This window comes from Silurus meridionalis, chromosome 2 (assembly GCF_014805685.1).
Source record: "Silurus meridionalis isolate SWU-2019-XX chromosome 2, ASM1480568v1, whole genome shotgun sequence".
Classification (NCBI taxonomy): Eukaryota; Metazoa; Chordata; class Actinopteri; order Siluriformes; family Siluridae; genus Silurus; species Silurus meridionalis.
In genome coordinates this window covers 159,311-178,857 of record NC_060885.1, presented here as the reverse complement: position 1 = coordinate 178,857, position 19,547 = coordinate 159,311, and the positions used below count along the sequence as shown (strand labels likewise).

Here is a 19,547-nt window from a genome sequence, read left to right as displayed (position 1 = left end):
GTCCCAGTGACCACTGTTACTTATTAATTTTAATCCCCACATTATCTGTGTAAAGCTGCTTTGAGACAATGTTTATTGTTAAAATCTCAATACAAAGAAAAATTAATTGAATTGAATCTCCCTACCCCCATCTGGCGCCATTCTACAGAGGGACTATTGAGAGCATCTTAAGCAGCTGCATCACTGCCTGGTTTGCGAACTGCACCGTCTCGGATCACAAGAACCTACAGAGGATAGTTAGGACAGCCAAGAAGATCATCGGAGTCTCTCTTCCCTCTATCATGGACATTTAAACCTCAAGCGGCATCCGCAAAGCCAACAGCAATGTGGATGACCCCACACCCCCCTCACACACACTCTCCTCACACCCCCCTCACACACATCCCTCACACACACTCTTCACTATATTACCATTAGGGAAGGGTTTCTGAAGCATTCAGGCCTTATTTTCAGACTGTGCAATAGTTTTTTCCCTCAAGCCATCAGTATCCTCAACACACAGAACTGAACTGGAACTGAAAGTCACATGCACAGCACTTACTCAACTGTGTGTTACTGAGCTGCTACTAATCTGAACTCAAACACACACTCAATACTCATTTCAGTTCACACACATCCATGTCTTCAGCACCACCCATTTTACAGTATAGTTTTTTTTTTATAATTATAAAACTGTTTATACATGTTTAACAATTTTTATATCTACTTGACTGATGCTGTTGCTGTTTTTTCACAACCTTTTGTGTTTACATTTTGTGTTTATTACAATTACACCCCTGTATACAGTTCTCTTTTGCACATGTATAAGTCAAGTCAATTGAAGTCAAGATTATTTCTATCACGCTTTTCACAATGGATATTGTCACAAAGCAGCTTTACAGAATTTTAAAATTAAGGTGACTGGCAGTGTTGGGCGTTACTTTTGACAGTAACTAATACCGTAACGTGTTACTTTTAAAAAATAAAGTAACTTCTTTCCCATTACCGTATGGTGCGTTACCCGTTACTTTTTTAAATAAATGAATTTGGGCTTAATTGTATTCTACAGTCTGACCTGTTTACAGCAGAGACGCATTGTAGGATTGGTGGATGAACCACTGTAAACAGGAAGAAGACGCACTGTGGGCGTGTCTCCGTTTATTCAGGTCTGTGCAGCAGTAATGGCGAGTCGAGGCGAGAGCAAGATGAGTTTCTCAAAGTGGAAATATACTCATTATTTCACTTTAGTTGAGCATAAAGACAAAAACTTTTAAGTCAAATGTAAGCTGTGTCTTTCTGGTTCAAAACTCGTATCTACTGCGATAAACAGCAACTCCAATCTGTTGAAGCTCCTCCAGGACCCTCATGCTAGAAGCTAGAAGCTAGAAACTAACACGGTGTTCTGTTCTACATTGTTGATAGTTTTCATACTTAAGCTGTGAAAGGAACATTTTAAAGAGCACAACAATAAAATAGTGTTTAAAAATTACTTTGTGTTTAAGTCAGGTTTGTGTTTTGTATACACCATAATGCATAAAAGGGCATTAATGGAAACATTAAAGAACGTTCTTTAAAAAAGTAACTAAAAAGTTACTTTTAACAGTAACACATTACTTTTTGGTGTAAATAATCAACAAAGTAACTAAGTTACTTTTTGAATGAAGTAACGAGTAACTGTAACTAGTTACTATTTTTTAGTAACGAGCACAACACTGGTGACTGGTGTGTGTACTTAAAACAGTAGGCTTAATGCTAATGTGGTGTTTTGTGTATTTGTCCGACACTGTCTTGTGTTGTCTGTCTACACGATGCACTTTATGTGGCGTGAACACTTACTTTAGTACTTAACTATGTGTTCTAGATGCAGATCTATGTTGTGTGATGTAGCTCTGTTATTTATGTAACACCAGGGTCATGGAGAAACATCTAATTTTACTGTGTTCTGTCAGCTATATGTGGTTGAAATGACAATAAAAGCTTCTTGACTTGACTTGATTGGCTTACCAGCTGACTTTTAAAATACAAAAAAAGTAAACATTTGTAAATGAAACAGCAAAAAGAAGAAAAGCTGGTCCAGTTGACCTTTCATATTTTCTTTTTTTCTTGGTTAGTACTGACCTTAGTCAAAGTTAAATTTATATGCAAATCTAAATAAATATATAAAAGTACTAATAACATTTTGTATAAATAAAAAGTTTAGAAATTATATTTGTTTCAAGTGTTTTTTATTTGTTTGTGGAAGAAAGAAGGCCAGGGTATGTGACTGTGTGTGTGTGTGTGTGTGTGTGTGTGTGTTTGTAAGGGGCCTCAAATGAAATTTTCCATAGGGCCTTGAATGTAATTTTTAATTATTGTCACAAGTGCCTAGAAAAATACATGTTTTCATAGTATATGTGTTTACAAAGATTTGGAAAATGTACTGATTTTGTAGAAATAATTAATTAAAATGGAAAGTATAAATCAGTTACATATATAAATTATACTCTCTATATGTTTTTGTTTTTAGATCTATTAGTAATTTGTGTTTTTCTCTTTTTTTCAGGGGGCTGGGGTGCAGGCTGGCATCTTTTAGTCTGTCTTTTAAAAGAGTCCATTCCGTGTTGTGTACTGTACATTGTAGGACCTTCTTCGACTGTAACGTCTCCTTAAGGCAGCACAACAGCCACACAGCAGACACTGAGAAAGATATTAAAAAAGAAGAAAAAGAAACTGACATTAAGTAGAAGATTTTGATTTGTGATAAAGCTGTAATTTTGTTACATATTTTATCTAATGTATAATTGTACATAATAAAAATCTTTGACATTTATAAACAAACTATTTATACATATTAATTATTATTTATAAATTAAATTCTGATCAGTTACATTGGACTTACACAGATTAAAATCCAGCATGGTATAAGTATTATAGCTACAGTGCAGGGGATAATGATGGCCAGTGCCCATTCTGGAAGCCCTCCCTCAACTGAGATTGGTAAAAACTCCGTCACAATGGTAATGGGTGCTAAGGTAGGAGAGGGTGGGTCACTCAGGCCACTAACTATGAGTATCTGAGCAAGAAATCCACTTGGTTCAAATCTCAGCCCATCTGAACCACCTTGTGAAAAGACATATTCTGAATCAGCTACAATCATGGTAGAATTACCCCTAAAAGAAAAAGACAAAATGTATTAAATATTTAAATTATTACATTTTAAATTAAATGTATTCAAAAGAAGGTTTGAGTACCAACTTACATATAGTTTGCTCGTGGGAAGATAAATGGTTTAGAATTTGGGGAATTCAGAATTCTGTTAAGCTGAATATAAAATGTAAAGTTTAGATACACCTGTAACCATTAAGATAATTTTTAATTTGCAAGCTAGAGTACAAGGCAGGCCATACTCACCAGGCCGTTGATTGTATTTTGGATTAAATCATATGTATCGTTCCGTAGATCAGTGTTCAAAGCAATGCTTACATTCATAATTGCAAATCCAAAGCCGATAATGTATGAGTTATTGCCCAATTCTAGAATGAAAATGCGAGGCTTATAAATGTTGTAATGTTATTTATTCATAATATTATTTAAAATAAATCAGATAGGAGAAACTTACTCTGATAGGTGACATCCTGTATGCTGACAGGATTAAACACTTTTACAGTTTCAGTATCTCGTGCTAATCTGACACTTGAATCCAGTAAAGCATTGGCAGCTTTAATAACATCAGCCTGACTCGGAACATTGGTCAAGTTTTTAAAAACAAGACGGATATAAATCAAAACAGTTCCCATTCTGAAACAGGAGAGGAGTAAGATGTGGTTACTCAACAACATGTGCACATGAATGAGGAAAAATAAGTATACTACTACTAATTAAAAGTCAACTATTTAGAATTTATGTCAAAATAAATATGGATATACATATTTTACTCATTATAGATGTACCTGGTCAAATCAAATTGTAAAACTGTGCACATTAAAATTTTACTGGAATGTTTTATTAATGTGTTTTGATTCTTTAAACAATTAAACTCATATCTGCTTGAATTGTGTGAGTAAACTTAAATATAATATTGTAACAACCTGAAAATGTAAAGATTTTACTTCAGAAACAAATAATTCATGAATTATTACATGAGCAAAGTAGTGCAAATACGAGCAATAAATAATCTCAGTATAAAAAAAACAATAGGACAAGCATGAACCTTTTGATATTACATGGGTTATAGTATTGATGTTCAATGTATATACTGTATGTAAATCTATAGTGTATATATGTTGATCTATATCTGTTGTTTTATCACAGTTTCAGCACATTATTAGTTTGCTCATTTTAACCTAATGCACACGTTTTGTTTCTCAGAAATAATTTGTTTCTACATCATTTCAAAATCTGCACTCAAATGTAATAAATTATTGCCAGTAACTTTTAATGACACAATGCATAGTGAAATTACATTAAGAATAAAAGCACTTACAAAGATGGAGGTGAAGTGCTCGCTGCAGAGATGTTTGCTGCCATACCTACAAAAACAAGATCTAGATTATACAAATACTGCAGGTCAAATTCATATGTAAAATACACAGTAATTTCAATCATATGCATTCATAAAGTTTAAAATAAATATACCATATGCATTTAAAAGATTGATAAAGTTGGTTAATTTTGTAATGTTTTCCTCTTGGAAACTGTACAGCATTTTCCCCACACTCAGATTAAATATGCTCCTGTAAATCATAACATTCAGCATTAGGATTTTAAAATGCAGAGTTAAGTTAACCAAATTTGAGTTTAAAAAATGTATTTGTTACTTACATGAATTCGGCTTCTTGAGGATGCAAAGAAGAATTCATTGGCTCAGCCAGGATTAGGTTAAGCTAATAAAAAAAAAGTATATGGGTTTAAAGTACATAGCACAATTTACCTGAGGCTAATAAATATCTAGAAAAACATTATTGGATTCACTGCCCGATCGGTTAGGTTCTGGAGTTTCTACAGGAACAATTTGCTGCAGGGTTAACCCCTTCGACCCTGAAGGTTTACGTGTCCGCAGCATATGGCTCCCCGCCTGCGGGGCAGTCGCTGGGTAGGCACCCACTGGTGACATGTTTCCTCCGCAGCACCCGGAGGCTGAGGCCCAGGATGCGACCCAGAGTGCCTGTCTGGGATCTGGCAGTTGTGTTGGCAGCTCTATCTGAGCCCCCCTTTGAGCCATTAGCCGATGTGGCCCTTAGGTTTCTGTCTATTAAGACCACCTTCCTCTTGGCGATTTCCTCCCTGAAGAGGATTGGGGATCTGCAGGCTCTGTCCGTGGCCCCGTCTCGCCTGGAGTTTGCCCCTGGCATGGCCACATCGTTTCTCTATCGGAAACCTGGGTACGTACCTAAGGTGCCTTCCGCTCCCTCACGTCCTGTCGTGTTACAGGCATTCTGCCCTCCTCCATTTACAGCCCCCGAACAGGAGCGACAGCACCGACTGTGTCCAGTGCGAGGAAGTCGCAGGACGAGTCCGTGGAGGAAGTCGGAGCAGCTGCTTGTCTGCTATGGCCCTAACAGGAAAGGTTTCCCGGCCAATAAGCAGTCTTTGAGCAGATGGGTAGTGGATGCGATTGTGTCGGCTCACGAGCCCTCTGGCCTCCACCCACTGCTCGGGGTTCGAGCTCACTCCACCCGGAGTGTGGCCCAAGGGAACGAGACGCTGCGTCTCCACACTACCTGCATCCATGCGGCGCTTACCTTCTCTCGCAGGAGCTAGCGTCTTGTCCATCTAACAGCCATTTGTAGCTTCCTGTTTACGCGTCATCGCCCGCTGATGACGTCACGTTCCAAACGCCTATTGGTCAGATTACACACGTGGTTCAGAGCGTGGTCACGCAGGGGTGCTCCCATAGCGTTTCAACGCAGCGTCTCATTCCCTCGGGTACCTAGGGTTACGGTTGTAACCTAGAGACGATATGTTGTGTGTTCAGACCACCAAGTGGAAAGGGAGTAAGACCAGGAACATTGAAGGTGTTTAAACTGTTCTATCATGGTGTGGATAAAAAAAAGAAATCCACACCATGGATTGAACATGATGAACGTGAAGCTGGAAGTTAAAGCGGTGATGATAAATGTCATCAGTACCTTTGCTCCACAAGTGAGTGAAGCATATGAGTTAGATGAAGTGGTGGAGAGTGAACCTAGGAATGAAAGATTAGTGATTGGGGCAGACTTCAATGTGCATGTTGGTAAAGGGGACAGAGGGGATGAGGAGTTGATGGGTAGGTATGGTCTTAAGGAGAGGAATGTGGAAGGATGTGTAAATGCTAAAAGGATGGAAATGGCAGTGGTGAACACTTATTTTAAGAGGAAGGAGGATCATAGGGTGACGTATAAGAGTGGAGGAAGGTGCACACAGGTGGACAATGTTCTATGTAGGAGATGCAACCTGAAGGAGATTGGAGACTGTAAGGTGTTGGCAGGGGACAGTGTAACTAGACAGCATCGGATGGTGGTCTGTAGAATGGCGTGAAGAAGAAGAAGAGGAGAGTGAGGACTGAAAGAAGAATAAGATGGTGGAAACTGAAGGAGGAAGACTGTAGTGTGAGGTTCGGGGAAGAGGTCAGACAGGGGCTCGGTGGTGGTGAAGAGGTGCTGGATGATTGGGCAACTACCGCAGAAGTGATAAGTGAGACAGTTAGAAAGGTACTTGGTATGGCATCTTTAAATAGAAAGAAAGACAGAGACATAGTGGTGAATTGATAAAGTGCAGGAGAGCACAAGGGGAAAGATGTTGGTGAAACAGGATTGGGATCGACAGAGTGATGAGAAAAGTAGCCAGGAGTACAAGAAGATGTGGCAACAGGTAAAGAGGGATGTGGCAAAAGCCAAAGACATCTGAGGAGCTGCATGAGAAGTTGGACACTAAGGAAGGAGAAAAGGATTTGTACTGATTATCCAGGCAGAGAAACCGAGCTGGGAAGGATGTGCTGCAAGTTAAAGCAATAAAGGATGGAGATGGAAATGTGTTGACTAGTGAGGAGAGTGTGTTGAGAAGGTGAAGGGAGTATTTTGAGCAGCTGATGAATGAGGAAAATGACAGAAAGAGATGGTAGAAGCGTGGAGATGTTTAGGAGACATAGAAGTGGAGTTTTTAACCAGATAGTTTAACAAGATTTTGGAAGGTGAGAGGATGCCTGAGGAATGGAGAAGGAGTGTGCTGGTACCGATTTTTAAGAACAAGGGAGATCTGCAGATCTGCAGTAACTACAGGGAAATAAAGTTGATCAGTCACATCATTAATTTATGGGAAAGAGTAGTGAAAGCCAGGCTGAGAGAAAAGAATGGTTTTATGCCGAAGAGCACTATGGATGCAATATTTGCTTTGAGAATATTGAAAGAGAAGTAAAGAGAAGGTCAGAAGGAGTTGCATTGTGTGTTTGTGGATTTAGAGAAAGTGTATGACAGGGTGGAGAGAGGAGTTGTGGTATTGTATGAGGAAGTCAGGTGTGTCAGAGAAGTATGTGAGGGTGGTGCAGGACTTGTATGAGGACAGTGTGACAGCAGTAAAGTGTGCAATAGGAACGAAATGCATCAAGAAACGGCTCTGAGCCCTTTCCTGTTTGCAGGGGGATGGACAGGTTGACGGACAAAGTCAGACAGGAGGCGGATCTGGCACTCAGATCCACTAAAGAGCCACCAAAAGGCCCTTGACATTTCCGACAAAGATAGTGCCATACTGCTGGATGCCCCCTTATGCCCATTGGCCTCTTCGGCAATTCCATTAACGCAGTGGTTGAGAGGTTTCAGGAGGGAAAAAACAAGCGTCAGCGTTACAGCGGTACCTTCCACGACACTCTCATGGGGCTGCTCAGCAGGCGCAATTCCAAGTTCAACCCAGCACCTCCAATCTGGAACCTCAGAAATGAAGCATTGCATCATGCACTCCCCTGGTCAGGGATCCTGTTGAAGCCCCAGGAAGTGGCTGATCCGAGGACTGTGATTTTCAATTGGAAGGCTTTGACCAAAAAGTTTTGTCATAGAACGTTCTTGGAGTTTGGCCATAAAGGAGGCACGCTGGACCACACTACTTGGTGCCCGCCCTGTCCCGGCTCCTTTAGGGACCTGGTCCGTTAACCCTGCCACGGAATGTGTTTCAGGGCACAGCCAGCTCCAACAAGCATCCTTCTCAGTTTCCACCCGGTATCGTAGTGGTCCAGCAGAACTTGCTCAGAACTTGCTGCCTTCTTCAAGGTTCCTAGGGCCACAACAGGGCATACCAGACATCAGTCTCAAGAGAAGAGAGAGGCAAGATGGAAGCTCTGCGGATGTGTCTCTGTGGGTCCTGCACACTGTAGAATGAGGCTATTCGATTCAATTCGGGTCTCAACCACCCCGCTTTGTAGGGGTTCATCCCACTATGGTGGGGACCGAGCAGGCTCTGGTCTTGGATCAAGAAGTACACACTGTCCTGAGGAAGGAGGCCATCAGTGTTCACTTTTGAACTTAAACTTGAACTTAAACTTGAACAGTGTTCAAGTTTAGGTTGAAAACATTGCTTTAGTCAAGATTTTTATGAATAGGTTTTTATAAGGTAAAGGACCGATCCCCATCCCCCACACATACTCACATATTTTTTCAGGTTTTTGACAGGAAGTGGTTGCTCAACAGTTAAGATATTGACCATCTGATCATAAGTTCAAGTCTCAGCTTGACCAAACTGACTATTCTGAGCCCTTGAGCATGGCCATATAACTCTGAACTGCTGAGCTGTTTAATTTAGATAATTGTAATTCTACCTCTTGATAAATGCCAAATGTAATAAAAGTTGGAGTGGGTGGCATTTCAGGTCTCCTGAGCTACTTCATGTATGCCCTACCATCTGTCTTGAATTTTTATTTAAGATTTTTAAAAAAATTCTCGCAGGAGTCCCTGTGTGGCAAGAGTAATGGTGTCACACTAGATTATTGGAGTTATGATTAATCAGTGGTATTAAGGTGTGGGTTTTCTTTATTTATTTTGAAATTTGTATTGGAGATTGCATGAGTGATGCACAGTCATGTGGTCACAGGTATAATATGAAGTGCTGTCATGCAAGCTTTCACGTGTAAGCGCGAAGGTAGAGCTGACGTCATTTCCGTGCGCCCTCTCTCTTTCGCGGAATGTAATAGCGATGAGCAGTACGATTTATCAGCTATTCAGGAAAAAGTATTAGAATATTGTTAAATACTATTCGGTTAAGAAATTTCGGTGTTAACTATGAATATTTGTTCATTTTCCTCTTGATTTACAGTTACGTGTATAGTTATTTGTAGAATTATTTCTTGTAATGGCCGCCCTTACTTTTCAATACAGGTATGTAAATGGATCATTATAGTATTTTTATTTTTCTGTATTTTCCTTTCTTTTAATGTTATATTGTTATTATAGTTTTTATAGAAATTGTCAATGTATATTGTACTCTCTTTTGCGGAATGTGATAGCGATGAGAGGCACGGCTAGACCAGAGATTCTCTATTTATTGTCTGATGGTGTGTTGTTTCAATACAGTGATGAGAGAACACAGAAGCTGGGAGTAAATCATATGACGATTGTACCAACGTGTGGAGACTTTTTATTTAAAAACGCACACAACGCAGAGCAAACTCACTACACCTGCTTACACTCTGATCACAATGTGTCCTTTAAAAATTACATCAAAATAACCATACATAATAATCTGTGTTTAGGTTACTACACTGTCACTATTCAGTTTCAAAGTGTTTGACAGAGTAGGGGTGCAGATGGTTTAAGTGAATTACTTTACAATAAGGAATAGTAATGATTCTGAAATATGTCTCATTACCACCAGTCTGTTTATTTGTTTCTCTTTGTATTGTTTTTTGTCCCCTTTAACCAATGAAAGAGGTAGAGTATGATACAGTTTGGTAGAACTTGCAAGACACACACACACACACACACAGAAGGCTAGAACAGAAAAAAACTATAAGCTCAATTAAAGTTTTCCCTCCTTCCTCTCAAGTTTTTCTCCCCAGACTGGTTTTACCATGCTTTAGTTAATAGGTTGTGCACTCTTTTGATATTATCCATTTATAACAACTCTGACAGAAATAATAGTATTTATTACTAGGAGAGTTCTTTTCTCACAAAGTGAGGTTTGCTATAATTGCAATTAAACAAGTGTTACGTTCACTTACTACATTATTGATGATGCTTGCCACTTGGTTGTAGGTGTCATTCCTGAGATCAGGGTTCTCTGGCATGTGGATTCCACTGATGCTGATTGTGAATATGATTGCACAGGATGTGTCTGAACTATCTGTGGAATAAAGAAAATGTTTAATAGAATGGTCTTAAATATTAAATGGATAGGACAATTATGTGTATATTTGCAGGGTAGTATAATAAATACAGAAATCATACTCTCATAAGTGAAGTTCAAGACATTTACTGTGTCACCAAAATTTCTGATTCGAGTGTTCAGCAGATATGTTATAGCACTGAAGACCAGATTTTCACTGAGAGCCAAAAAGGAGGAGTTAAACATCAGTTTTGCCTGGACCACAGCTGAACCAGTTCTGCAAAAGAAATGTGTTATACAGGTTAAATTTACTGTGAATTATTTTTTCAAAACACTTACAATTTCATAAAATGTACATGATGGATGCTTTGCATACATAAGGCTTAGCTGACTGAGGAAACTGATTGGAATATAAGAATCACCAGCTTGGAAGCTGTACTCCATGTCACCTTCAAGTAAGTTATCTAAACTCCTGTGCAAAAATAAGAAAGATGGTCTTCATAACACAAACAATGCATAATCCATACAAGAAATATTCTCAAAACATAAGTCAATGACACTTTCAACTTACATGAAGTTGGAGGAGATGGCTGCAAACAGATCTGCGCCAGGTGCATTGAGAAGTGTGTTTAGCTGGTGAATGTAAATATTTAACATATTAAGGGTATTTTTATATTATATTATATTTAGTTTGATTAGATAAAACTTTGTCATTGTGCAAGGTTCATGTACAGAGCCAATAAAATGCAGTTAGCATCTAACCAGAAGTGCATAAGTGGCCTATTTACATGAAATAGCAGTATGATAAATAAAGTGAGTGATTCATATACAGAAAGTGTAGTAGGTAATAATATATGGTATACATAAATATATATATATATATATATATATATATATATATATATATATATATATATATATATATATATATATATATATATATATATATATAATAGTAATAGTAATAATAATAATGCATTATAACTTAGCAAAGAAATGGCATGATATATGTACAGTATGTTACAGTATATACAGAATAAATATGAGTGGAAAATAGAGTAGTACAATAATAATCATAGTTATGCATGGGCAAAGCAGTGCAAAATACTCAGAAAGTGACAACGCAGTAGTGCATTGTTAGCATTGTATGCTGATCAGCTGTTCATGGGAAAAAAGCTATTCCTGATTCGTTTTTGTGGCTTTAAGTCACCTGCAGCTCTACCTGATGGGAGAATAGTCAGTGGTTGGGGTGAGAGGTATCTTTGATGATGCCCCTCACCCTTTGCAGACAGTGCTTATTGTAAATGTTCTCCAAGGTGGGAAGCTGAGTGCAGCTGCTCTACCACACAAGTTCTCCAGTATCCTGTAGCACAGATGGGACTTTTTAGGTCTCTTTGGAATATACAGGCGCTGTTGTGCATTTCTGATCAGGATAGAAGAGTTCAGGGACCAGGTGAGATCCTCAGAGATGTGAACTCCAAGGAACTTAAATCTGGGTACATGTTCAATAGCAGCTCTGTTGGTGTGACTAGGAGATTTATTGTGATTGCCTGCTTAGCGAGATTGACTGTTTCTAATCAACGCCTTGGGTGGTTCTATTAAATTCCGGAGTAAGAACGTGAGCTCTGAGGATCTATTTGGACTCTAGTTAATGTCAACAGTCTGCTAAACTGACAGTTTGCTTCTGATCACCATCACTGTTCCCCACATCATCATTTATTTGCAATAAATGGACATTCGGTGCAACCCAGATGAGGATGAGGTTCCCTCTTGACACTGGTTCCTCTCAAGGTTTCTTCCTTATGCCATCTCGGGGAGATTTTTCTTGCAACAGTCTACTGGCTTGTTCATTAGGGACAAACTTACACTTATAAAAAAATCTTATTCATTTTTAGCACCACATTATCTGTGTAAAGCTGCTTTGAGACAATGTTCATTGTTAAAAGGGCAAATACAAATAAACATGAATTTGATTTAATTGAATAGGCAGATATGTAGTCATGGGTTAAAAGGAATTATAGGAGAGGAGACAATACACATCCCTGAAGAAACACATTTCTGAGGGTGAGACTGGAGGAGGTGATGGGGTTTTCAGTTTAACAGACTGTGGTCTGTTCGTAAGGAAGTACAGGGTCTAGTTACAGAGATGTGTGCTGATGCCAAGCTGTTTCAGCTTTAGGCTTCGCTTGGAAGGAATAACTGTATTAAAGGCTGAGCTGAACTCAACAAACAACATACTGACATTGTGCAGGTGAGTCAGGGCAGAATGCAGTACCATGGAAATGGTGTCCTTAGTTGACCTATTTGGGCAATAGACAAATTGGTATGGTTCTAGAGTGGGTGGCACAGGCTTTAAGATGGGTAAGGACCAGTCTTTCAAGTATTTTGCAATGACAGAGGTGAGTGCAACGGGACGAAAGTTCTGTTGCAGCTGAGTGTTTTGTCACTGCCACAATGGTAGCAGACATGATGCAGGTGGGCACAGTTGCCCGGGTACAAGGACAGATTGAAGATGTCAGTAAAGACTTCAACCAGCTGCTCCGCACATGCTCTGAGTACTTGGCAAGGGATACCGTAAGGTTTCCATGCATTCACGCTGCCCATGTCAGGGAACAGCCTGCCACGCCGTCCCTTGACTCTACACACACACACGTAGTCTATCCCCATTATCCTAAGTACTCTTCACTTGGATATCCACATGCCCGTGAACACTGCTGCGATCTCTATCCCTCTGAGACCGCACAGGTCTTCCTTTCCGAAGGACTTTCTGCTTTCTGTAAATTTTTTGGTTTACTTTACGATTCTGTGTTTCTTCATTAAAACCTGCTTCTCACAACTCCGTTTTTTGCTTCCGTCACTCCGCAACCATGACAGCTCAGGGTAGCACACACTTACAGAGGTGGAGAGTGTGAGTGACTCCTCACCTGGTAATAGCTCTGTTTTAAGCATGGGCACTATGTTTACCTTTTCAAAACAAGCATAAAAGGGGTTGAGCTTGACAGGGAGTAAGGCAGAGCTAGTTGGAGGTGCCCCGTTTGTTTGAAATATTTAACATATTAATAGTATCCTTAACTTTTACATATTTCGAATTTTTCATAAATACATATTCTAAATGAAAAATTATGAGGTTCTGAGACTCTGACCACAAATAGAATAGAACAGGGAATAAAATAAAAATGGATTTAAATAAATATATATATATATATATATATATATATATATATATATATATATAGAGAGAGAGAGAGAGAGAGAGAGAGAGAGAGAGAGGCATCTGTGTATCTCATTTAAAGTTTCTCAATTTTAGGTATACTGTCATGATATCGCATGGTTTGACTGCATTGTATGCTGGATTGGTCCCTGATCAAAAGAATATAGATTGTTATGCAAAAATCTCTTCAAGTCAGCTTTGTTATGAGAGTTTTACTCTTAATTTACTAGGGAACAATGAATCCAGATCTTGTGCAAGAGACATTAATTCTTACAGCCAACATAAAGAGCACTGCACATGGACACTCACAACATTATTGATGGCGTTTTCCACTTGAGTGTAGGTGTCATTCCAAATTTCAGGGTTCTCCGGAATGCTAATATTACTGAGGCTGATTTCGAAGATCAGTGCATAGGAGGTGTTTGAAATTCCTGTACAAAAATAAAACAGTATTTATTAGCATTCTATAGATCTCAGGTGGCAGGGACAGTAATGTGAACAGCTGTTGCAATAAGTGTCTGAAAAAAAACGGACTCTGGTATGTCACATTCAGCACTTTTAGGGTATCAGTGAGATTTGTGAATCGAGAACTCAGCAACGATGTGATGGCACTGAGGGCCAAACTCTCACTGGGAACCGGAGTGAAGGAGTTGAAGACCACTCTGGCCTGCACCATAGCTGAACCAGTACTGAAGACACAAAGCATAATGATTGTTAATCTTTTCAGGCAAAATTTCACAACCATGACTGATATCTCCATTTACTTATACAGGTCTGAAATAATCTTACGTTGTTTTTGGAGTGGCTGTAGAAGACAACAGTGGAACGCTTGAAGTTGATGGAGGACCTGATGTATAAATACCTACTCGAAACAGGATTCATTGAAATGTAAAAGAATTTCAAAAGCCATTCAATCTCACTCAGCACCAATAATACAACAATCCAAAAGGAAGATTGTGGAGCGCATCTTACCGCTTTGTTTCTGGAGCTCACTGAGATAGTTGACTGGATTTTAGTATCTCCATTTTGAAAGCTGTACTCAATTTCACCTCCAATCTGCTTTCCTGATAATCTATTTCAAAAAGCTGAATATGAAATGGTGTTCATACCCACAACTGTGCAAAAGCAGTAGACAAACTATTATCAATTCAGAAATCTGTGCTGCTTCGGACTTACGTGTAGTTGGAGGACTTGGGTGTAAATGGATCTGCATTAGGTGCATTGAGCAGTGTGTTTAGCTAGAGAAAGTCAAATGTTTAGAGTTAAATGACAAAGAATCTCACGATTTAAATTCTGCTTTAATACCTCTTCCAAAATTAGTAACTCTTTAATTAATGGATGCAGATAGCATTCCCATGTTATGGTACAAGAGAGTGTGAGATTGACAAACGAACCGAGCCAGCTGCAGCAATGTTACAGTCACTGTACCAGTATGTGTTGGTGAAGCAGGGACTCGTTTAGGGGAAAATGCTCAAAAGAGGACCACTGCTCCTCTAGAACATTGATTGGCACTCGACGCCGCTTGGACACTGAGGCATCGGGCGTGGCGAGCTCCGACTGGTAAAATTAAAGCTGGTTCTGCCAATGACTTGCCGTCATGGGTGAGCTGGTGAAGGTGCTCACCGAGCTCCAGCAGACACAATACCAGGCCTTCCCAAAAGGGAGAACCAGATGGATTGAGTCGTGCCAGCAGGCTTCCACTCGGGTAAAAACTGCCCTCTGCAGTGGGCCGCGTTTACATTCTTCCAATATCTCTCTCCCAATTGTTTTGCAGCAGACAGGGGGCTGGAGGCCACGTTGCCCCAGCTGGTGGAGGAGGGGTGAGCGCCCCACCTGCTGTACATCAGCTGTAAGCTCTCTGTGTTGGTGAGCCGGTACAGCACTATAGAGAAAGAGTGATTGGCCATCAAGTTTGCAGTCCTCACCCTCCGATACTCTCTGCTCAGACCACGGGCCGCTCCAATGGCTCCATCGCATGCAAGAAATCAACACGCGGATCACTCTGTGGTATCTGGCACTTCAGCCGTTTAAGTTCGAGGTGGTCCACAGAGTGAGGGTGCAGATGGCTGCGGCTGATTTTCTTTCACGTCATGGGGGGGAATCAGTTGCCGACTGGACCGCGCGTTGGTATGTGGCACAGAGTGCATGGCCGAGTGCTGTTATGTGAAAGGAGGCCAGATTCGGAGGAGACAAACGGTGAGAATCACACACCTGCGGGGAATTTGACTAATCTGTGTTCTCCTATGCAGTGAGCAGGGAAAAAAGGACAAAAGGGAAGAGAGAATGGAGCCTCAAAAGAGAAAACATGAAGAGTAGTGTGTGTCCGTGTTTGTTTGAGTGAAAGCATAAAAAACTAATGTAAAAATAAAGTTGTTTCTGCCAATAATTTGCCCGCCAACCCACTGTTTTTCTTCCTCGAACCCAAAGCTCTGCTACAGACACATTTCACAGATTCCGTAGTTTGGTTCCTGCAACATCTCAATCAGATGTATACCAGGCAATAGAGGAAAAAATGCCCGTCTTAGCCCCTGCTCATGAGGGTGAATCCGTTTCACTCACTTCAAAGAAATGCTCAAGGTTGGCGATACTGTCATATCACATAGTTTCATGGCATGTTAGATGTTTTCAGAAAACCGTGTAGATGATATCAATCAAGATCGTCTTCAAGAGACTCAGGCTACTACAGCCACCACAACGAGCATCGAGCATGGACACTCACGGCATTATTGATGGCGTTCTCCACTTGACTGTAGGTGTTGTTCTCAATTTCACGGTTCTCTGAAATGCTAATATTACTGATGCTGATGTTGAAGATGAGTGCATAGGAGGTGTTTGAAATTCCTGTGGATTACACCAAGCATCCATTAGAATTCAACATATCTCATGCGACTGGGAAAGTAATGTGAACAGCTGTTGCTGTTAAGTTTGAAAATAAAACAAAGACATACTCTGGTAAGTCACATTCAGCACTTTTAGGGTATCAGTGAGATTTGTGAATCGAGAACTCAGCAACGATGTGATGGCACTGAGGGCCAAACTCTCACTGGGAACCGGAGTGAAGGAGTTGAAGACCACTCTGGCCTGCACCATAGCTGAACCAGTACTGAAGACACAAAGCATAATGATTGTTAATCTTTTCAGGCAAAATTTCACAACCATGACTGATATCTCCATTTACTTATACAGGTCTGAAATAATCTTACGTTGTTTTGGAGTGGCTGTAGAAGACAACAGTGGAACGCTTGAAGTTGATGGAGGACCTGATGTATAAATACCTACTGAAACAGGATTCATTGAAATGTAAAAGAATTTCAAAAGCCATTCAATCTCACTCAGCACCAATAATACAACAATCCAAAAGGAAGATTGTGGAGCGCATCTTACCGCTTTGTTTCTGGAGCTCACTGAGATAGTTGACTGGATTTTTAGTATCTCCATTTTGAAAGCTGTACTCAATTTCACCTCCAATCTGCTTTCCTGATAATCTATTTCAAAAGCTGAATATGAAATGGTGTTCATACCCACAACTGTGCAAAAGCAGTAGACAAACTATTATCAATTCAGAAATCTGTGCTGCTTCGGACTTACGTGTAGTTGGAGGACTTGGGTGTAAATGGATCTGCATTAGGTGCATTGAGCAGTGTGTTTAGCTAGAGAAAGTCAAATGTTTAGAGTTAAATGACAAAGAATCTCACGATTTAAATTCTGCTTTAATACCTCTTCCAAAATTAGTAACTCTTTAATTAATGGATGCAGATAGCATTCCCATGTTATGGTACAAGAGAGTGTGAGATTGACAAACGAACCGAGCCAGCTGCAGCAATGTTACAGTCACTGTACCAGTATGTGTTGGTGAAGCAGGGACTCGTTTAGGGGAAAATGCTCAAAAGAGAACCACTGCTCCTCTAGAACATTGATTGGCACTCGACGTCGCTTGGACACTGAGGCATCGGGCGTGGCGGCGCCGACTGGTAAAATTAAAGCTGGTTCTGCCAATGACTTGCCGTCATGGGTGAGCTGGTGAAGGTGCTCACCGAGCTCCAGCAGACACAATACCAGGCCTTCCCAAAAGGGAGAACCAGATGGATTGAGTCGTGCCAGCAGGCTTCCACTGGTAAAACTGCCCTCTGCAGTGGGCGCGTTTACATTCTTCCAATATCTCTCTCCCAATTGTTTTGCAGCAGACAGGGGGCTGGAGGCCACGTTGCCCCTGCTGGTGGAGGAGGGGTAAGCGCCCCACCTGCTGTACATCAGCTGTAAGCTCTCTGTGTTGGTGAGCCGGTACAGCACTATAGAGAAAGAGTGATTGGCCATCAAGTTTGCAGTCCTCACCCTCCGATTCTCTCTGCTCAGACCACGGGCCGCTCCAATGGCTCCATCGCATGCAAGAAATCAACACGCGGATCACTCTGTGGTATCTGGCACTTCAGCCGTTTAAGTTCGAGGTGGTCCACAGAGTGAGGGTGCAGATGGCTGCGGCTGATTTTCTTTCACGTCATGGGGGGGAATCAGTTGCCGACTGGACCGCGCGTTGGTATGTGGCACAGAGTGCATGGCCGAGTGCTGTTATGTGAAAGGAGGCCAGATTCGGAGGAGACAAACGGTGAGAATCACACACCTGCGGGGAATTTGACTAATCTGTGTTCTCCTATGCAGTGAGCAGGGAAAAAAGGACAAAAGGGAAGAGAGAATGGAGCCTCAAAAGAGAGAAAACATGAAGAGTAGTGTGTGTCCGTGTTTGTTTGAGTGAAAGCATAAAAAAAACTAATGTAAAAATAAAGTTGTTTCTGCCAATAATTTGCCCGCCAACCCACTGTTTTTTCTTCCTCGAACCCAAAGCTCTGCTACAGACACATTTCACAGATTCCGTAGTTTGGTTCCTGCAACATCTCAATCAGATGTATACCAGGCAATAGAGGAAAAAATGCCCGTCTTAGCCCCTGCTCATGAGGGTGAATCCGTTTCACTCACTTCAAAGAAATGCTCAAGGTTGGCGATACTGTCATATCACATAGTTTAATGGCATGTTAGATGTTTTCAGAAAACCGTGTAGATGATATCAATCAAGATCATCTTCAAGAGACTCAGGCTACTACAGCCACCACAACGAGCATCGAGCATGGACACTCACGGCATTATTGATGGCGTTCTCCACTTGACTGTAGGTGTTGTTCTCAATTTCACGGTTCTCTGAAATGCTAATATTACTGATGCTGATGTTGAAGATGAGTGCATAGGAGGTGTTTGAAATTCCTGTGGATTACACCAAGCATCCATTAGAATTCAACATATCTCATGCGACTGGGAAAGTAATGTGAACAGCTGTTGCTGTTAAGTTTGAAAATAAAACAAAGACATACTCTGGTAAGTCACATTCAGCACTTTTAGGGTATCAGTGAGATTTGTGAATCGAGAACTCAGCAACGATATGATGGCACTGAGGGCCAAACTCTCACTGGGAACCGGAGTGAAGGAGTTGAAGACCACTCTGGCCTGCACCATAGCTGAACCAGTACTGAAGACACAAAGCATAATGATTGTTAATCTTTTCAGGCAAAATTTCACAACCATGACTGATATCTCCATTTACTTATACAGGTCTGAAATAATCTTACGTTGTTTTGGAGTGGCTGTAGAAGACAACAGTGGAACGCTTGAAGTTGATGGAGGACCTGATGTATAAATACCTACTCGAAACAGGATTCATTGAAATGTAAAAGAATTTCAAAAGCCATTCAATCTCACTCAGCACCAATAATACAACAATCCAAAAGGAAGATTGTGGGCGCATCTTACCACTTTGTTTCTGGAGCTCACTGAGATAGTTGACTGGATTGTTAGTATCTCCATTTTGAAAGCTGTACTCAATTTCACCTCCAATCTGCTTTCCTGATAATCTATTTCAAAAAGCTGAATATGAAATGGTGTTCATACCCACAACTGTGCAAAAGCAGTAGACAAACTATTATCAATTCAGAAATCTGTGCTGCTTCGGACTTACGTGTAGTTGGAGGACTTGGGTGTAAATGGATCTGCATTAGGTGCATTGAGCAGTGTGTTTAGCTAGAGAAAGTCAAATGTTTAGAGTTAAATG

The 19,547-nt window shown here is 40.5% G+C and overlaps 1 protein-coding gene across 1 annotated transcript; it reads right to left on the bottom strand.

Annotated features, from left to right (window-relative positions):
- Positions 1–2,203: 2,203 nt before the first annotated feature.
- On the bottom strand, positions 2,204–14,461 carry LOC124395397. The gene is made up of 16 exons (XM_046863849.1): positions 14,426–14,461; positions 14,243–14,315; positions 13,988–14,142; positions 13,763–13,884; positions 10,814–10,875; positions 10,619–10,714; positions 10,365–10,519; positions 10,139–10,260; positions 4,780–4,841; positions 4,594–4,691; positions 4,442–4,487; positions 3,578–3,756; positions 3,370–3,491; positions 3,218–3,279; positions 2,858–3,128; positions 2,204–2,655 (listed from the first exon to the last, which is right to left on the bottom strand). The coding sequence occupies exons 3-16, from the start codon at positions 14,127–14,129 to the stop codon at positions 2,560–2,562; spliced, it is 1,635 nt and encodes a 544-aa protein (XP_046719805.1). The 5' UTR covers positions 14,130–14,142; positions 14,243–14,315; positions 14,426–14,461; the 3' UTR covers positions 2,204–2,559.
- Positions 14,462–19,547: the final 5,086 nt, after the last annotated feature.